At 32.5% G+C, this 18090-nt stretch overlaps 2 protein-coding genes across 3 annotated transcripts in view; one reads left to right on the top strand and one right to left on the bottom strand.

Moving 5' to 3' along the window:
- The window catches only part of Cbl (E3 ubiquitin-protein ligase CBL), a 33719-nt gene that overhangs the window by 5761 nt on the left and 9868 nt on the right, over positions 1–18090 (bottom strand). The window contains exons 2-5 of the mRNA XM_018541898.1: positions 4994–5140; positions 4573–4845; positions 4253–4472; positions 3873–4037 (exon numbers count right to left, since the gene is read on the bottom strand). Coding sequence (XP_018397400.1) covers positions 3873–4037; positions 4253–4472; positions 4573–4845; positions 4994–5140 — 805 coding nt within the window. The remainder of the gene's footprint in view (positions 1–3872; positions 4038–4252; positions 4473–4572; positions 4846–4993; positions 5141–18090) is intronic.
- Gtpx1 (glutathione peroxidase-like 1) lies at positions 6366–10813 on the top strand. Of its 2 annotated transcripts, XM_018541899.1 has the most exons (6): positions 6366–6454; positions 8424–8644; positions 9448–9547; positions 9618–9727; positions 9816–9907; positions 10492–10813. In XM_018541899.1, exons 2-6 carry the CDS (start codon positions 8584–8586, stop codon positions 10705–10707), a joined length of 579 nt encoding a protein of 192 aa, XP_018397401.1. In that variant the 5' UTR covers positions 6366–6454; positions 8424–8583; the 3' UTR covers positions 10708–10813. The 2 variants fall into 2 exon arrangements, with proteins under 2 accessions (XP_018397401.1, XP_018397402.1); XM_018541900.1 differs by lacking the exon at positions 8424–8644.

The raw sequence follows: 18090 nt of genomic DNA on the forward strand, positions 1-18090 counted from the left end.
ATATATATATATATATATATAAAGTTATTGAATTAACTAACTTGACATTCTTAATTATCTCTATTATAAATGGAATGATTTAAAGTTGTTATATAAAAATAATAATTTTGATAAAATACTACAATTATATTTTACAGGTATCTTTGAATCAAATTATCTAAAACAACAGAATTTAGATCATTCCACCATCAGTACAAAAATATCAATCAAAAAGTTCATGCTTTATCTTATACACCACAAAATAGAATTATCGGTAAAAAGTTCTGATTTTCGTATGAAGAATAAAATAGAAAGGATTTTGCAAAGGTCTCAAATCCAGATAACATAGTTTACATGAGATTGCTTAATATTTCTAAATTATGTATTTTCATGTACAAGTGTTTTTTAAATCTCTTTTATAACAATCGTATTACTATTTCTATTATAAATTTTATTTCTATTATCTCTATTATCAATTTTAAATCATCCTGCATACGAAACTTTGTCTTTTCCAGCAACGTTAGATTGAATTATTTCACTCTAAACAAGAAGACACATTATATGACAAATTATGAAAGAACAAGCATGATGATTATGATCATATGAAGATTCCGAAGAAATGATAATTATACCACCTATTTTACTTCCAACAGAGAGAATGTACGCAATTATTCTCCGCAAGATGACCTCCTGTAGTTAAATCTTTCTGAAGAGTTCGTCGAAGCAAATAAAGCGATGAATCGTCTGCCTTGAAGCTGTAGCAGTCTGTCAATTATTTATATTTTTATCTTTTGCAAAATGTTAGCATTTGAATCGTTGATTCTTTTTACAAGGAAAAATAATCTGCTTGCAAAAGAGAGAAGTTGAATAAGTACTGGCTGTGATGGTCTAGGAAGATACAAAACAAAAGATCTTTACGCGTAATCATTGAAACAATCTAAATCGCAAAAAGAATCATTTCATTACTTCCACAACAAGTAGTTTCTCTGTGGCGTTACTCATCATCACGCGAAAGGAAGTTTTTTTCATTACGAATGTAGAAACATCGTCAAGTGCCATCAATCTTCTTTTTCACTTGATACAATCATCATAAATAAAATGGGAGTAACGTCACGAGTAAAAAATATGAGCATAATTACAAAGCGTAGAAGCAGACGACATAATGCATATTGTCACTTACCTGTGACTGCACGACTGTTGTACGACTTCCTCTCCATCAGACATGTATATTACCGATTAGTTTGGATCATGCAGCGGATAGTAGAGCAATGTGACCCCAATATGTGGATAACATTATGAAATAAAAGTAAACGATCATGCGAACGAGATATATATATATATATATACATGTATATATATATATATATATATATATATATATAATAAAGTCATCGTATTCTCGTCCAAAGGATTCTTCCGGTTGTTGGGGCAACTTGGAATCGCCATAATAACGGAACTAGAGAATCTAGCATAAGGGACTTTGCATGGCACATACACGAAGTGCAGAAGTAACTCGAAGTAAATGGCAGTACATTTTATTATAAAAAATTATTCTGTGTGAAATCCCTAATATTTTACAATGAATAGTAATCTACTCGATGATCGTACGCTAAAGTTACGTTTACGAGAATTGGTCCAATCTTACGCGGCGCACATACAAGAAGACTCCGCAATTAATAATAACGAACGCTTCTCACCGAATTACTAATAACTAAAGCGTGAATGGGCTCTACGTGATCATAATACGATCTAAAATAACCGGGTAAAACTTAACGAGGTCTAAATTGACAATCCGCCGATGATTGTATCAGAGAATCAAATCGATTCCTTGCTTACACCGTGATAGACTCAGTTGCATGCATTATGCGTTACAAAACTTTACAGATATCTTGCATTAAAAACGTATGTGTAATACCACAATATTTGATTCAGCGCGAGACGATTGGTATATCAAAATTGTTTTTCTTGTCTATTTTTTTCTCTTTCATACAGTTTCGATATATATAAATAATAAATTAATATATATATTTTAACGTAAGGAAATAATATATAATAACGCTAGAAACACAAACCGTTTTCATAATAATGACGTTAATATAATATTACATTCAAGCCTACCGCCAGCAGGTACACAATACATTTTAACAAGATGTATAACGATAGTGAATGGTTTTTCGAGTCCGCTGTTTAGTGCATACTACTTTCCTCGATCATTGTATATTGCTTTTTCTTGTGTTCCTTATTGTGAACGCTTAAAGCTCTCTCTCTCTCTCTCTCTCTCTCTCTCTCTCTCTCATCTCTGGTGTATACATATATATATTTAAAGATTTAACATCATGTGTGTGTATCTTTTCTTCCAAATAAGTAAATCATAGAGCTGTTTTGTTCTCTGTAAAATAATCATTCGTTTGTCACAATATTTGAAGACGTAGAAGTGTGATAGTAAACGTTTAAAAATAGATCTTGTAATTGTTGAATAATAATGAGATGAAATAAACAATTTAATATGCAATTTAAAATAAATTGTAATTTATCGATCATTAACGACTATGTCGTTAATAATCGAACTAACGAAGTACCATTAATTAACAGTATACTTTAAATATAATAATAAAAATTTTTATATAATTTTATATAATCAAAATTGTTTAGTAGTATGCACAAGTAATATCGATTTCATCGCTTAATCATTCCCAATTGCCGAAAGAAAAAAATGCTTTTAAATATCGTGCTTATCCGTTTTTGCAATCTATCGAGCAGGTGAAAATTACAAATGCAACTTTAGTAGTGTGATTATATTCAAAGTTTTACTCGTGGAATCCATTCTATTTTGTAGAATTTTGTTTGTGTTTCGTATATGTTGATTTATGTATAAGCCACATGTAATTATTTATGAACTGTTATGTTACTGTATAATCTTATGCATAAAAATAATATACACAAAGATTTGTCACAGGCATAAAAATCGTCTGTATGCATATACTTAAAAAAAAAAAAAAAAAGCGCTTTTAAAATACGCATATGCACATGCATTATAAAATTTGTGAATTGAAGAATTTTTCGAAATAAGTAAATGTGTAATCCACTTTGTAATTGGATGTGAAACGATACTGCCTAATACATTTCTCTCCGCCGGTAGATTAACGCATTATAGTAAGCATATATCTAAATCCTGGAGATCAAATCAAGGAGAACTCCTTATCGAACCTGAATCTCTATTGGCTCAGCGTATGTTAAACAGAATCGTTCGGAAGCTATGATTGCGTATGCATAATTATAAATAATAGCAAAAGTGGGCCATACTATAAGGCGTCGGTTCATAGTTTTGGTAAAATGCAAGAAAAGCGAGTCTTACCTGAGAGCCCCGTGTAATTGATGAAATTTATAATTATACGAAATAGACGATCTCAAAACGTATTACTTGCGCGATAGATAAGATTAATCGTTCGCCTAATGATTGAGCGATCACTCCATCAAACTCGTCCGTAATTTTGCAAACACATAAAAAAAAGGGAAAAGACAACGAACTTTGTAGAAACATATAGCCATATCTTTGCAACTTGATGCTCTCTTGGTCCCGGAAGAAGAGCGATGCAAGCAGTTTCATTAATATACAATAATTCATATACTTTATATTGTTCACTAATATGTTACATGCCTAAAATTATACGTATCGCGTACCTGCCACGAGGTACGGCATACAATCGTGATGACGGTCATACGAAATGACATGACACGGGGTACACGACCATAGAAGATAAACTGTGAGGTTTCATGTGAAATGTATGAGGCATTCTCGAGAATGAGGCATACTCTCTGCGATGAGAGAGGGATGTTGTTATACATAGAAACACATTTAATAATGAAGGTGGATGCTATTCCTATTCGGATACCTCGGTATCGGGGTCGAGATCCCGCGTGGGGGTCGATGCATTACTAGCAGACGCCGAATGCGCCCCGGGTCTGTGAGTTCTTCGCGGGTCGAACGGATCTACGACGATCTGCTCGGTGCCTTTAATCTCAGCTCGACAAAACGGACAACCTTGTCCTTCGGAATCCTGCAAGTAATCGATCAGGTACAACGTTAACGTTTAATAATATTTAATAATATTTATATATGTATCTCTCTGCTATCGTAATGAAATAATGTAAGATATTTTATCGCAATTATATGTATATCTAGGTCTAAAGTTGAATCGAACTCTAAACTATACGAAAACATTTATTGATCGCTGAGAAAGCAATAAGACTTAAGAGAATTATATACTGCTACCTGCCAAGCTGTAAGACATGGAGTACAGAGAAGATGACCGCAAGGTTCTATCCTTACATCCTTATCATGCTCGGCGCAGATTTTGCACAACTGAAATGTGCTACCCATTTCGCAATATAATTCATATTGTTCTGCCGTCACTTTGATATGTTCCTCTGGCGTTGGTTGCACCGCCCACGTCAAGTCCGGATTTATATTTCGACCGTCTGGGTATAAGTAGCTGCAAATCGATCTTCGAATATGTATTTGTGAAATCTTTATGGATGTGCATCTGAACAGATAAACGCATAAACTAGGTCGGTACTCAACGGTATACTCACAAGCCTTCCCGGTAGCCGTCCAATAACGCTTGGCATAGACTCTTGTTGTGTGGTATAGTTTGTAGAATATCACCATCAGACGTAACGTAACCAATTGCCCATTGTCCCAGCCTCGTACAACTTAACCGAAATACATAGCTCCCAGGCTTGGTAATGCAATATTTTTGCAAACGGGCTTTCACCTCGTCGTACGTAAGGAAAGCCACGTAGCCAGGATGTGTCACAGCCAGAATTTTCCAGTTGCGCAGAAGAGTCGACCACGGTTGAAACAGCCTTGAAAGTCGTATAACATGTATATAGTATTTATTTTATTAGTATACATCCGAGATGTACAAGCATGATCCAGCAGAATTATCGTGAAGCTTGATAACGGAGAAGCTTGGTAAAATTAATTAATTATTTATAATTTCTTAATACTTACCTTGTGAATACGTCGAATTCAAAGTTGGAGATATAATCATTGCACGTCAAATCTATCGTGGATTTCAGGGCCATTGCTTGCAATCCTGTGCTTATCGGATGAACCTGATTCAATTCGTGTCTGAACACCTTCCACGGTACTAATGTACTGAAAAGAAATTAATGAAAAATTATTTCTTCCCTTTCTTTTTATATTATAGATACGAGTTAAATCATCTACATGAATAATGTTTAAATGTTAAAAATCTTAGCAATGTGTATTACATTCTAGTCCAAATTGGTTTTTACGTATATACTAAGTTGCTGCTAAAAGTTTGTCATACTCGTTAAAAACAAAATAAGAAATAAAATTTAACAAAATTAGAGTAATTAATACCACGAGTTGTGAAACGTTTATGTATTATATTTTTCACAATAAATTTTTTACAATTTAAAATGCTAGTAGCATCAAATTACCGATCTGATTATTTATAGAGGCATGATTAATATTTTAAATTGATTGTACTGAAAATTGAAAGTAATCAGCGCGTAATCATATTTTTGAGAAAAAATTACTTAAAATACATTATATACGTATATGTATTAGTTTAATATCTAACTTAAGCTGTAATTGATACTTCTTGTACTTAGTAGATGAAAATTTGTATATATTTTTTGTATAAAAATCAATATTATACTCATTATTAAACGCAATTTAATATTTATACTTAATAATACAATTTTATAGTTTAAAATGAAAATTGTTCTATTTTATTTTAATTATTTTTTAGAAACTACTTTTTATTGAAATAATTTTTTATTTAGGTTTCAAATCTTTGTCAAACTACATTCACAAATACAATATAGAAAAATCTAAGTTTTTTCACAATTTTTCATAATTTTTTTTATAATTTTGGTAAAAAACATGTAATGTATCTACAGTCAAAACGATTGAGAATTAATAATATATTTAATCGAACATAGAGAATTACGATTTTTTTATCATTTAATATCAGAAAAAGATTAGATTAAGATTTTTAAAACTATTTACGATAAGCTTCGATCGATTCGTTGAATTTTTAATTGTTTGATACACAAAAGATTGGAAATTATGTAAGTAGAGAATTTTCTATGAGTAATTGCGCAATTTAATTAATCATCAAATTAATTAGAGTTGATCAAATTAATCGAAACTTGATAAAGATCAATCTTAGATGCGAAGAATTTAATAATTTCAAGAGGCTCATAGATTATATAATACAATGCTGCAATAATAGAAATGAGTATCGGAATTTGGTCATAAGTCCCAAGGTTTTGAAATGCCTCGATCCACCACTGATATCCAGGTAGTGACGCACATGCGCGTTAAAAACCGCTCGTGTCCCTGACTCGACATAACTATCAGTACGAAATAGCGACTCCTAGTGATCAGTTCGTGTGACATCCTTAGTATTCGTTCAATTCGTTTTTACGTTTCTCAGCGGTAAGGGATAACTCGATCCGTCTTCGCACGGTGTGCGAAATTTCATCGGTGCGGTATTTCGATAATCATCTGAAAATCTCGAAGAAATATCGTCGAGACATCAGGCGTAAAGTTAGGCGTAGATTCTTCGCTAGGAGTGCTCGCCGCTCGATCATCTTCGCGAGGTTGAACCGGCACACGATAGATGGCCACCGATCGCGCAATTCTTTAGTGTTCCTATAATAAAAGTTCGAACAATGTGGTCACAACTTTTGATTGATTATCGAAATCTACCATAATAATAACTAACTGCGAGTTTTAAGTTGCAGAAATTATTGTATTTTATATAATCAGCTAATATATGAATAAACAGAAGGCCAGATACTTCACACACGCGTGTTTTATTTTCTAACTGGTCTATATATTCTCTACAGTAGTAGTCAACTTACACGTAACAAAATCAACGTAAATGTGGCTGTTAATAGCAGCGATTTGTCCTAACTTTTATTATAGGAACACTAGAATTCTGTAGAAAGAACTTAAAATTCTGCACGTCGATACTTACAATTACATATTCGAATCACAGTTAGGGATGGATGATGTTGAAAGAATAAATTCATTCAAATAATCAAAGTATACAGGTTCTAAGTACATAATTGATTAATTTTTAACTGACAAAGTGTAAAGGTGACTCTGACCACGTTTTATTTTGTTAATTTAATTGTAATGAGTATAGCTCATCAGTGTTTATAGCAAATCTTTAATTAATATATTGTATTTCGTAATTTTTAATTTATTTTCTCGTTTTATGCTAAATTAAGTAAAAAACTAGCAATTCTACCCTTATTAACAACAATATGTTAGTATTTTTTTATTAATTAACTCGATTAGATTAATCGCAATTTGAATTTCTCTCACCCTAAAAGTTTAAATATAATTTTTAAATATTTTTTTTAATTTAAAAAATCCAGCCATATATCCCTGAGTTTTTTTTACTAAATATTATACATACATATCAATAAAAGAGACAAAAATTCTTTATTTGAATCAAAATAGAATATATATAGATAGTTATAGAAATCTTCATTATAAATTCAGTAGATGACAAATGTTCAATGTTTTATCGCCAATTTATTCCTATTATCTTATTTTACACAGAGGAATTGCACAGTCATCTTATTTTAATGGTAATTTATACGTCCGAACATAATTGTGCTTTTTACGATTTATATGTATACTACGACGATTATACAACGCAATTTTTTTCCAAACCCGCTCATTACGTTATACGAATTATTTAGCCTAATTGTTTGATAAAATCGTTTTTATTAGAACCAACCACTTTTGTTACAATTACATACAATTCATTACGTTGAATGTATCTATTATTAGTATATACTATATACACACAGAGATACGAATCCTTTATTTTATTTATCTTTTCTTAATTCTTATCTTCTCTAATTACATGTTTACCAATTAAAAAAATCTTATAGTTTGTATAATTAATTCTTGTATATGTTTACGTACGTTGAATAACAACCGTTCTGAATATAAAATATCAAAGTCCAAAATAACATAATTATGTTATCTGATTTAATAAAAGCAACGTCTCTTCAATTATTTACACAAGTTTTTCTAACTGTATTAATTCTCAACACTTAAATTATAAAAATTGAATTATTTCTGACAAAGAATTTCCATTTTATGATTTCAAATAATTAACAACAATGAAATTCAAGAACACTTACAGCGATTTACATCAAATTAATTTTATCTAATATATTCACATATTTCCCAAGTTTTGTTATTTTTGCATTGAAAATGATCGGATCGGTGTCGAAACGTCTGTATATGTATTCCTCATTTGCATATTAAATGTTATTATCTATACATTAATGATATCTTCGTATCTTTATTAATTAAATAATTAAATATATAAATTCATGTAAACACCATCAATTATAATTCTTCCTATATTTTTCCCTAGGAGAGAACTGAACAATTGTGAGAAAACTGTAAGTTGCGAAATAAAGTTCTCGAATTCTTTTTGTTAAAGGGGGATTGAATTGAATTGTAATACTCTATTCATTCCCCTTACCCTTTACTGTATCGGCAATTTTAAGAGCGGGGGCTCAGACACACCAGAAATGCGCATTATCAAATTCATCGTACCCGCCGGATTCGTATATTTAAGCCGAAATTTCGCAGGCACGTATTTTGATAACTGCTCTTCCCTTCCCTACAAACAACTAACGACAAACATTAATTTGACGATTATGTAATAAATATAATTACTATCGAAACGATCTTTTTGTAAAAATTATTAGAATTGAATTTGAGAGAAATGGAAAATTACGAAAGATTTTCAATGATATATAATATTTCATTGAATTCGATAATCGCCTCAATTACGCTAATTCGTAATAGAATAGCTTGGAGTGCGCGATCTCGATACATTTCATCTTGATTACATATAGTACACGTAATCCTGAAATTAAGAATATTCTAAAATTCTATTTTATTTCATCAGATATCGCTTTATTGCACTGATTTGTACCTTCGTGATGCTTTAACGTGAAAAAAAATTGTGACCATCGATAGCAAGTTTTAGTCGTTTTCGACAGCTCATAAATTAAGCATCTAAAAGCATGATCATTATTACTTTATCAACATATTTTTTAATTTATTAACACGAATACAAGTCACATTTCAATGTGATGTCCCTTAAAATATCGAACGTTTTCTTCTGTAAAAATTATGTTTCAATGTATAATAATTATTCGCTCTAGTTTTTACCTAGAGAAAAACTAAACATGAAGTATTTGCTATCCTTGTTTCAATGAAGGCAACTTCCGATTAATGTAGATATAGAAAATAAATTAATATCAGAATGTGAAAACACTAAAAATATACAGTAATTAACATCTTCAAAATAAATTATTTGTCATTCGCGAAGCGCAATGTCGATATCTGTCTGCCACGTTGAAAACTTTCAATGTTCCCGATTGCAGTTGTAACAGCGATGAGCGGAAACAAGGATTATAAATCGGCCACGTCGATTTACGACTTCACGGCGAACTCCATCAGAGGAGAGGAAATCCCTTTGTCTAAGTAAGCATAATCTGACTGTGTCGCGTAAAGTCATATTGTGAAAAAGATGTAATATCATCTCTTTATATAGATATAAAGACCACGTGTGCTTAATCGTAAACGTCGCCTCGAAATGCGGCCTCACAGCGACGAATTACAAAGAACTGAACGAACTATACGACGAGTATGCTGAATCGAAAGGTAAATCCTCACATTACGGAGAAATTTAAAGCTATTTTCTACTACAGAAGTAACAGTATATTAAAGTATTATTTTCATTATTCGACAGGATTACGAATTCTAGCGTTTCCTTGTAATCAATTCAATGGTCAAGAGCCAGGGAATAGCGAGGAGATTTGCAGCTTTGCCGATCGCCAGAAAGTAATTTTTCCTTTTATTCATAACCTTTTGCGATTTGAGTGAAAAAATAGTGTTTTACTCTATTTGACTGAAAAAACTTGACATTACAAAATTTGCTATATTACGTAAAGAGCAACGTTGATAAAGTTCATATACTCAGTACTGGTTGTTTCACCTTCGAATAAATTACGTGATAATTTATCTAATGGATGAAAGAGAAAAAGAACGAGAGAGAGAGAGAGAGAGAGAGAGAGAGAGAGAGAGAGAGAGAGAGAGAGTGTGTGTGTGTGTATAAACAGAGATTTATCGAAAGATGGAACAACCTAGCATCAGAGAAAAAGACAATATAAGACGTAACTATGTAATACAGGTTTTATATGTAAAATTACATATGTACAGAATTGAATCAACTTTGTATTTTATAGTTATCATGAAGCTGAATGATTCCCAACACTTCAATATACATAAATTCTACATATAAAACTTATACAGTTGTTATTTACACAGTTAACATTATAAGACAGGTTTTTTCTTTGAATGTATTGAAAAAAACCATCACCTGCTTTTCTGATGAATAAAACATTCATATATCCGCTACTTTCCAGGTAAAATTCGATTTATTTGAGAAAATTGACGTGAACGGAAATAACACGCATCCTCTTTGGGCATATCTGAAGAAAGAGCAAGGTGGCTTACTGGGTAACTTCATTAAATGGAACTTCACCAAATTCATCGTGAATAAAGAGGGCAAGGTTGTCGAACGACACGGTCCTAATGTAGATCCCCACAAATTAAAAGATTCTTTCGAAAAATATTTTTAAATGGTCTCTACATAATTTTCTAAGATGGATATTTTTCTTGTAGTATACATAAATTAAATAAGAGTTTAAAATCTATGTACTATGTTTGAACAATCTTTTATTTTTTGCGACATCTTTGCATATATATAAAAACTTATTTTTTTTTTTCTTACATACTATGTTACAATAAACTATTTTTAAATTCTTTCTCGACATAGATATGTTTATTTCATAATATGTAATTATGATTTGTTTAAGTAACTAAGAAGTCACTGTTACACGTATTTGTACATTCCTCATCTTTATACATATCCACAAGTTTGATTTAAAATAAATTCATAAGCTATCAACTTTGCTTTTATACATATTACTTAATAATATACGATACATTTGGTTTGTTTCGCGTTTTTTTTTACATAATTATTACGTAATTATTAAATTACATAATAATTAGTATTAATACGTAATAAATAATTATCTAATTTACACCTGCAAAATTATCATTTCGACATGTATATGTCATGTTTGACATTTATTTATATAAAGGCACTAACAATAAGACATACAATTACGTTGAAACTAAAAATATCTTATTGTAACATATACGGACTACTTTACTATATGTGATGTAAGAAAATAAATATTATAAAAATACGTAATGAGTCGACATACTTATTAAAAATCCCAAACGCAAGCTTTTGCAAATGACAAGCAATATTTAAAAAAATAAAACTGTTGAAATGTTAATTACGTTTATAACCAACAAAGGAAAGCAAAGCTTTCCAATACTAAATTATGTTTTATTGGCACGTAACAATCGGTGGCTCATTCGCATTGCTTTCGGCTTTGCAATCTTGTATAACCTGGAAATTGTGTGTTGTGCGTCAAAGAGTCAAAATCGATATTTCATTCCGACTTCAGTTGAGAGGTGCACGCTTGAGAAACGCGGAATTGCTGTTAATTAATTCAGGAACTGGCGCGTCTCGTGGGACGGCACATATAGTATAGTCGATACATTTGTCCTAACTATCAACAATAGCAACGCCGACGTAAATGAATGTAATTTCACTTGCGCATATAAACACCCACTCTACTTTCGCGATAGTTAGCTATCAACGGTCACTTTCACGCGGCGTTCACGCTTGCTCGTCGGCGACCTTGCCTGTTTACGGTGTCACTGGCAACACTATACTTTTAGCTTAATTGCGCCTTTTCAAGCGATCCCACGTGATGCGCACAACGGTCGTCGAAACGCGCGGGACAATTTATCGTTTAGATTATTCTGCAAGATATAAGCAACATTTTCTTTCAATTCCTTCATTTTCGTGTCCTAAATTCGAATACGATTTATTTATTGGTCCCTTCTGTCGAGCATAAGAAATAATTCGATACTCTGTGGATCTTGATTTATTGAACCAATTTGTGAGATTCGACTTATCTCTTATCTGTTGGAAACGTCAGAGCAATAATGATCCCTATAAAAAGTGAAAGTTTTCCCTCAGGAGAGGATTCTCGATTAAATAGCCAAATCCAATCTACCTTCGCAATCACGTAGGATAATTCGAAATCTCGAAACATTAATTTCACTATTTATCAGCGATATATCGAAGTCATTAAAAATTAAGATCGAACGTTCCAGAGGGAGGAACTCGCGCGTATATCACAATCGTGTTCGATTTATCTGTCGAGTTAAACCGGGATAAAAATTTTATACCCATGAGATGGTATTTGTAATTATAATAAAACAAATGAAAAAATTACGAGATTTGTGTTTTCCTCGAGTGTTGATTACAGATGCATGTAAATTTTTTTGTCCAAAAATGACTGAGTTCTAAATATTCGTTTGTTGACAACTTAAAATTCTTACACATCGATATAGTTCCATTTCGAGAATGTTTCCATTTAAGTTTAACATTTCGAATCCGCAACCGCGAATGCAATCTCTCGCCCTTTCTTTTCCTTTTTCTCACGATACCGTATTCTGATTATTGAGTTTCATGAGGTCACATAAATAACATAGATACGAAAAGGTTCTGAGCATTTATGGGGAATCCAGGTAAACCCAATATGCCATCGAGGAGACCTTTGAAGGTTGAGAAACTATAGCTAAGACTAGACTACCACCGAGCCCACATATGTGGGGCGAGGTATATATAAAGCGCCGCAGATTTCTCTCTCTCTCTCTCTCTCTCTCTCTCTCTCTCTCTCGCAGCATCGATTTTAGAAAAAAAAAGATAGTTTAAGTAAAAGTTATAGGGTAGGTAGGTACCAAGAGGGACATTTATAGGCTGCGCTAGTTTTATATAAATAAATGACGCCACGGAGAGCTTACGTCATTTCTCAGGACTGTCAATGACAAGCGTTCTCTCTCTAACTATGAATAAAAAGGTATACTGAATTATCCTCCCTCGAGTCTCAGCTGCTTTGCTACACAATGACGCAATTAAATGTAGACAGAAAACAAAAGACACATTTTATATTCATAGTGCAGAAAATCTATCTTAATTCCTAACTATCATAGTCATCCCAAATGAAGAAATAAAAGCTTCCATATTTGAGATATTAGATATAGAACCTTCTTGCAAAAAAAGATTAATATCTGAGATGGTTCATATATAAAAAAACAAAAACATGGAATAAATAGACAACACGACACGGAGTGACTGCCCGAAATCTATTCCAACATGATACATTCCCTCCCGGTCCTAATTTTCCCCTCCTATATTCTCTGCTACCAGAGAGCATTACGTTTTCCTTCTTCATATTACGTTATCTGACATCATTTATATCAGATGTCCGCTAATCCTCCAAATTGGCTGTGATTTTAAATTTTAACGAAACTTATGTGTACAAAGATGGATACCATCTCTCTCTTTTTAATAACTTATACGCTCAACACTTATTTCTACTGTTAACTAATAAGGTGTATATTTTTATCGATATATATATTATTAGCTCTTATTTACTAAGCATTGAATTTCTTTTGTCTACTAGAATTTTAAATTTTAACGAAACTTATGTGTACAACGGTGGATACTATCTCTCTTTTCTACTTTTACTTAATTGACGCAACATGCATATAACGAAGAATAGATACAGTAACAGATAACGAATTTTGTATTATTATCAACGTACTATATATTATAACGATTGTATTTTATAATTTGTAACATTGAGAATTATCCGATCGGAGTCGAAACGTATGTTTTTTGTCATTTTATACTATAATATTATTCTTTAAATTAAAGTGGTTATTACATTACTTTGCCCTTATTTTTTATTTATATTGTTTTATATTTTTACACAGAGCCTTATTATTATATTAATTCCATATTTCTGTTGAAAGTCAAGTCTTACTTTCGGTAATCGTGACAGAATAAAATGGAAAACGATGTCGAGAAAATGACGTCGGTTTATTCTTGACATCGTTTTCCAGATTATTATCATGATTATTACCGAAAGCAAGGTTGAACTCTAAAAGTAGAGCAATAAAGAAAAATTGCTGAAGAAAAGCGAAGGGCGTCCTATTAACTTAAACTCTATTTAACGCACTCGCTTCTCAACTGAAATCGTGTCGCGCGAAGGACGTAAGAGACCGATCGATAGCGATGACGTAAAAGAGCCCCTGAATTGTCATTTATCGTCGGCCCTTAAGGGCTAACGTTGACGTTGTCAACATCAACGAAGCATTATGCAGAGGTGGCACCAGGTTCCATGAATGTGTGTCACCTATATCGTGTCGATATCGGTGCGAACCGCGGTTATCAGCAAAGTTCAGCAGTCAAAGGCGTCTAATTTCAACTTTAACCCTTTTCCACCCACGCTAGCGTGTATGAGTCCTCCCCTCGTTCCTCTCTTTCCGCGAACGGTTGCATCCTTCTCTCGCGTAAGATCCAGATGCAATTACGCAATGCGCGCAGTAAAAATACATCCGCGGAAAATGTCACTGGAACGATTGGAATTAAACGTTTCAAGGATGCTATGTTCGTTCAAAAGGTTCTGCATGCTCGCGTGAACCTCTGATATGAGAACAGTCCCCCGCTCTTCCTCCTCCGTCTTCGTCTCTTTCGTAACGACAACAACGTCCCCCGTTTAGAAGCTGCGTTATCGGCGTATCCGATTGAACGCATTTTCCTCAGGATATTTCCGGTCTCACATTTTTTCGATCATTGTATAGTATAAATGTCGTTGCTCTAACGATTCTAAATCTCCTTATACGGAAAACAATAAACAAAAGTCGTCTCGGGATAATCTATGTATTTGTGATGATAGGGAGGAAGGAAAAGAATTTACATGAAAACGACTTTAAGTCAGTAAGGCCCGATTGCACCAACGTGATTTCGATTTAAGCAAGACTTAAACTGTCTCTGTCTCTCTTTCGGCTTTAATACGAGACAGATAGTATAATAATATAGAGTTTTAAACTCGCTTAAAATTAAGTGATAATGGTACGTCTGTGAAGCTGGCCCCTCATTGTCAAAATTTTGAAAAACTAAGCAGAGTTCTGGTTGCCCCTCAAAGAGTTCTACTGATTAAAGCGAAAACACCATTTGAAATTATCGATTGTTAAGGATAATCGTTAGAACTCTTCGGGCGGCTACTAGAACTCCTATCAGATTACCAAATTTCCATGAAAAAAAAAATAATTCTTTTTACTAAATTTTTCGGAAAAAAATTTTGGAAATTCATTATTTTCTCGAGAGTTCTGATAGCCCCCCGAAGAGTTCTAACGATAATCCTTAATAACTGTTGCTGTAAAATCAATATCTGAAAAGTTCTGGGACCTTAAAGTTTCGATATTTTTACAACTTCTCGGAGCTATAACTCCTTTGTTTGCGGTTTTAGCGCAATGATTATTAAGGATAATCGTTAGAACTCTTTGGGGGGCTACCAGAACTCTGAAGAAAACACAGGATTTCCGAGAAAAATATTTTTCGTCTGTGGACTTGGAAAAATTAATAATCTGTAACTTCAAAGTAATATATCTTTCTAAATATTGATTTTAGAGCATTGGTTGTTAAGGATAATCGTTAGAACTCTTCGGGGGGCTACTAGAACTCGTATCAGATTGCCGAATTTCTTAAAAAAAAAAAAAAATTTTTTTTTCATAAAAAATTTTTTTGCAAAAAAATTTTGGAAATTCAGTGTCTTCTTGAGAGTTCTGATAATCCCCCAAAGAGTTCTATGGATTGTCCTCTATAGACCAACGTGCTAAAATGAACGGTTTAGAAGTTATAGCTCTTCAAAGTTGCAGAATCGTGAAGTTGGTCCCCCCCGTAATTTCAAATGGTGTTTTCGATGCTTTAATCAATAGAACTCTTCCTAAATTTGATAGAGAACTCTAGAACTCTTCGGGGGGCAACCAGAACTCTGCTTATTTTTTCAAAATTTTGACAATGAGGGGCTAGCTTCACAGACGTAATAATGGTGCAGAAATATCGGGCCTAAGACTTTTAAGAATATACATATAGGTATGTAATACGTGTCGAATCTCAAAGCATTTCTAAAAATATATAAAGTTTACAGATTGTTCGATTATTATATATTATATGTATAATATATGTAAAATTTGAGCACAATTCTCTTATTAATTTCTTTTGCCAGGCTTTATTCTTGTGTAAAATCGCGTTTTATCATAGTTATTTGCAAATTTGGTAAGAACATAGCATTACAAATTAAATGTAATTGCATGCATGCATGCACATACTATACGCACGCACACACGCACATTAGTAAACCTCTAATAAATATTGTACATATATACAAAAGATGATCTACTTATTCTTGAAAGTTATTTTATTTTTTGTTTGTTTTAGAACGTATTTATGAAAAACAATTTTTGTCTCCGTTAGCTAATCTTTAGCTAATATTGAACAATTGAAATATCCTTAACAAACCGATATGAGAACATGCCGTAGTGGTCTAAAGCTGGATCTCGGGTGCTTCTATATAATTGTGTGTAAATATTTTTATGTACTACGCGTATATAGATTTTAAATCCTTAACAAAGATATCTTGTCAAGAATTAAGTTAAAATTGAAAAGCGAAAAAAAATTAACAAATTTATTTAGAAACATTGATTGCCGAGAATACAATTTCTCTTAATTCCCTTTGTAAACAACATCTCGGAGAATTTCACTCCGATTGTAAAATACAACTAGATCGAAAAATAGCTTTTATACTTCCAAATACGTTGAATACGCTTACGGAAAACCGGTAAAGATAGTTTAGATCGTTTGTCGTTATGTAACAAGAGGTATACAAAATATAATAATAGAATTTTTGACCATAGCGGATTTGAACTGACCTGGATTGGATTGATGATGTCACATGCTCTACCATTATTAAAGTATGCAACGTCATTAATTCAATCCAGACCATTTCAAACCCACTATAGTAAAAAACACTATAAGTTGCAATGATTTACATATATAAAAAAAAAACAGAAAGGACAGAGTTACTACATGGGCGTTAATATAAAAAAAAATAGATATCCATCGATCATTTCTGTACCCACCATCTTCTTTCTAAAATATCTTCCTATCTTCAACTTTCTTCTCCCTTCCAACTTGTTGCTAATATACGTTTATTCCCTAGCTCATTTCCCTTCGACCTACAATAATGCCCAATATGATTTATCGTTCGCATTTTATTATATTATTAGAAACACGCAGATAGAAGTATATGTACACACATGAATCGTAATATCTTTCTTACATGCCTATACCTATTAATAGGTACGATGGGGGAATAACTGTCATAAAAGGACTAATAGTTTGAATTTGTATTGGCCTATTTTTTATGGAATATTGATTAACGCGATTCTATTTCGATCTATCATCATACACATTACGCAAAGAAGGTTGGTGGAGCATTATATCACAATGGTCTTTTCAATTATGACGTTAAATAAAAAAACATTAAATATCAAAAACCATCATTGTACAATGAGACAAATTTTAAACAACTTATATACTACCAGATATTGCGTATATTTATTAAAATTTTTATTATTTATTCAACCGCGCCGCGTACTGAAGATAACCTCTTGACGATCGAAACGATCATTTGTTGCGTTGTAAGGATTAATTTAAACATTTTTTAAACTCGAACTTTTTTACTTAATATTATATTTAATTTTAAGCAATATTGTCATTAATTATAGCACAATCACTCAACTTAGTTCATTAGTTCCTTTTATCGCGTAATTAGATATATTCTTCTTTTCCTAAAAAAAATTCGAAATCCAATACAAAAAAAAATTAGAAAGATGAGGTAGGAGTGTCGTCGCAATTTCCGTCACACGATGACGCCCAACCGGCTCGATCTCTCTAGTAGCCTAACCTAACCTCCCACCGATAAACGTGGGCCGGCGAGTGACTCCCCCCCCCCCCCCCCCCCCCT

The sequence above is a fragment of the Cyphomyrmex costatus genome, unplaced genomic scaffold (assembly GCF_001594065.2).
Source record: "Cyphomyrmex costatus isolate MS0001 unplaced genomic scaffold, Ccosl1.0 scaffold30, whole genome shotgun sequence".
NCBI classification, from domain to species: domain Eukaryota; kingdom Metazoa; phylum Arthropoda; class Insecta; order Hymenoptera; family Formicidae; genus Cyphomyrmex; species Cyphomyrmex costatus.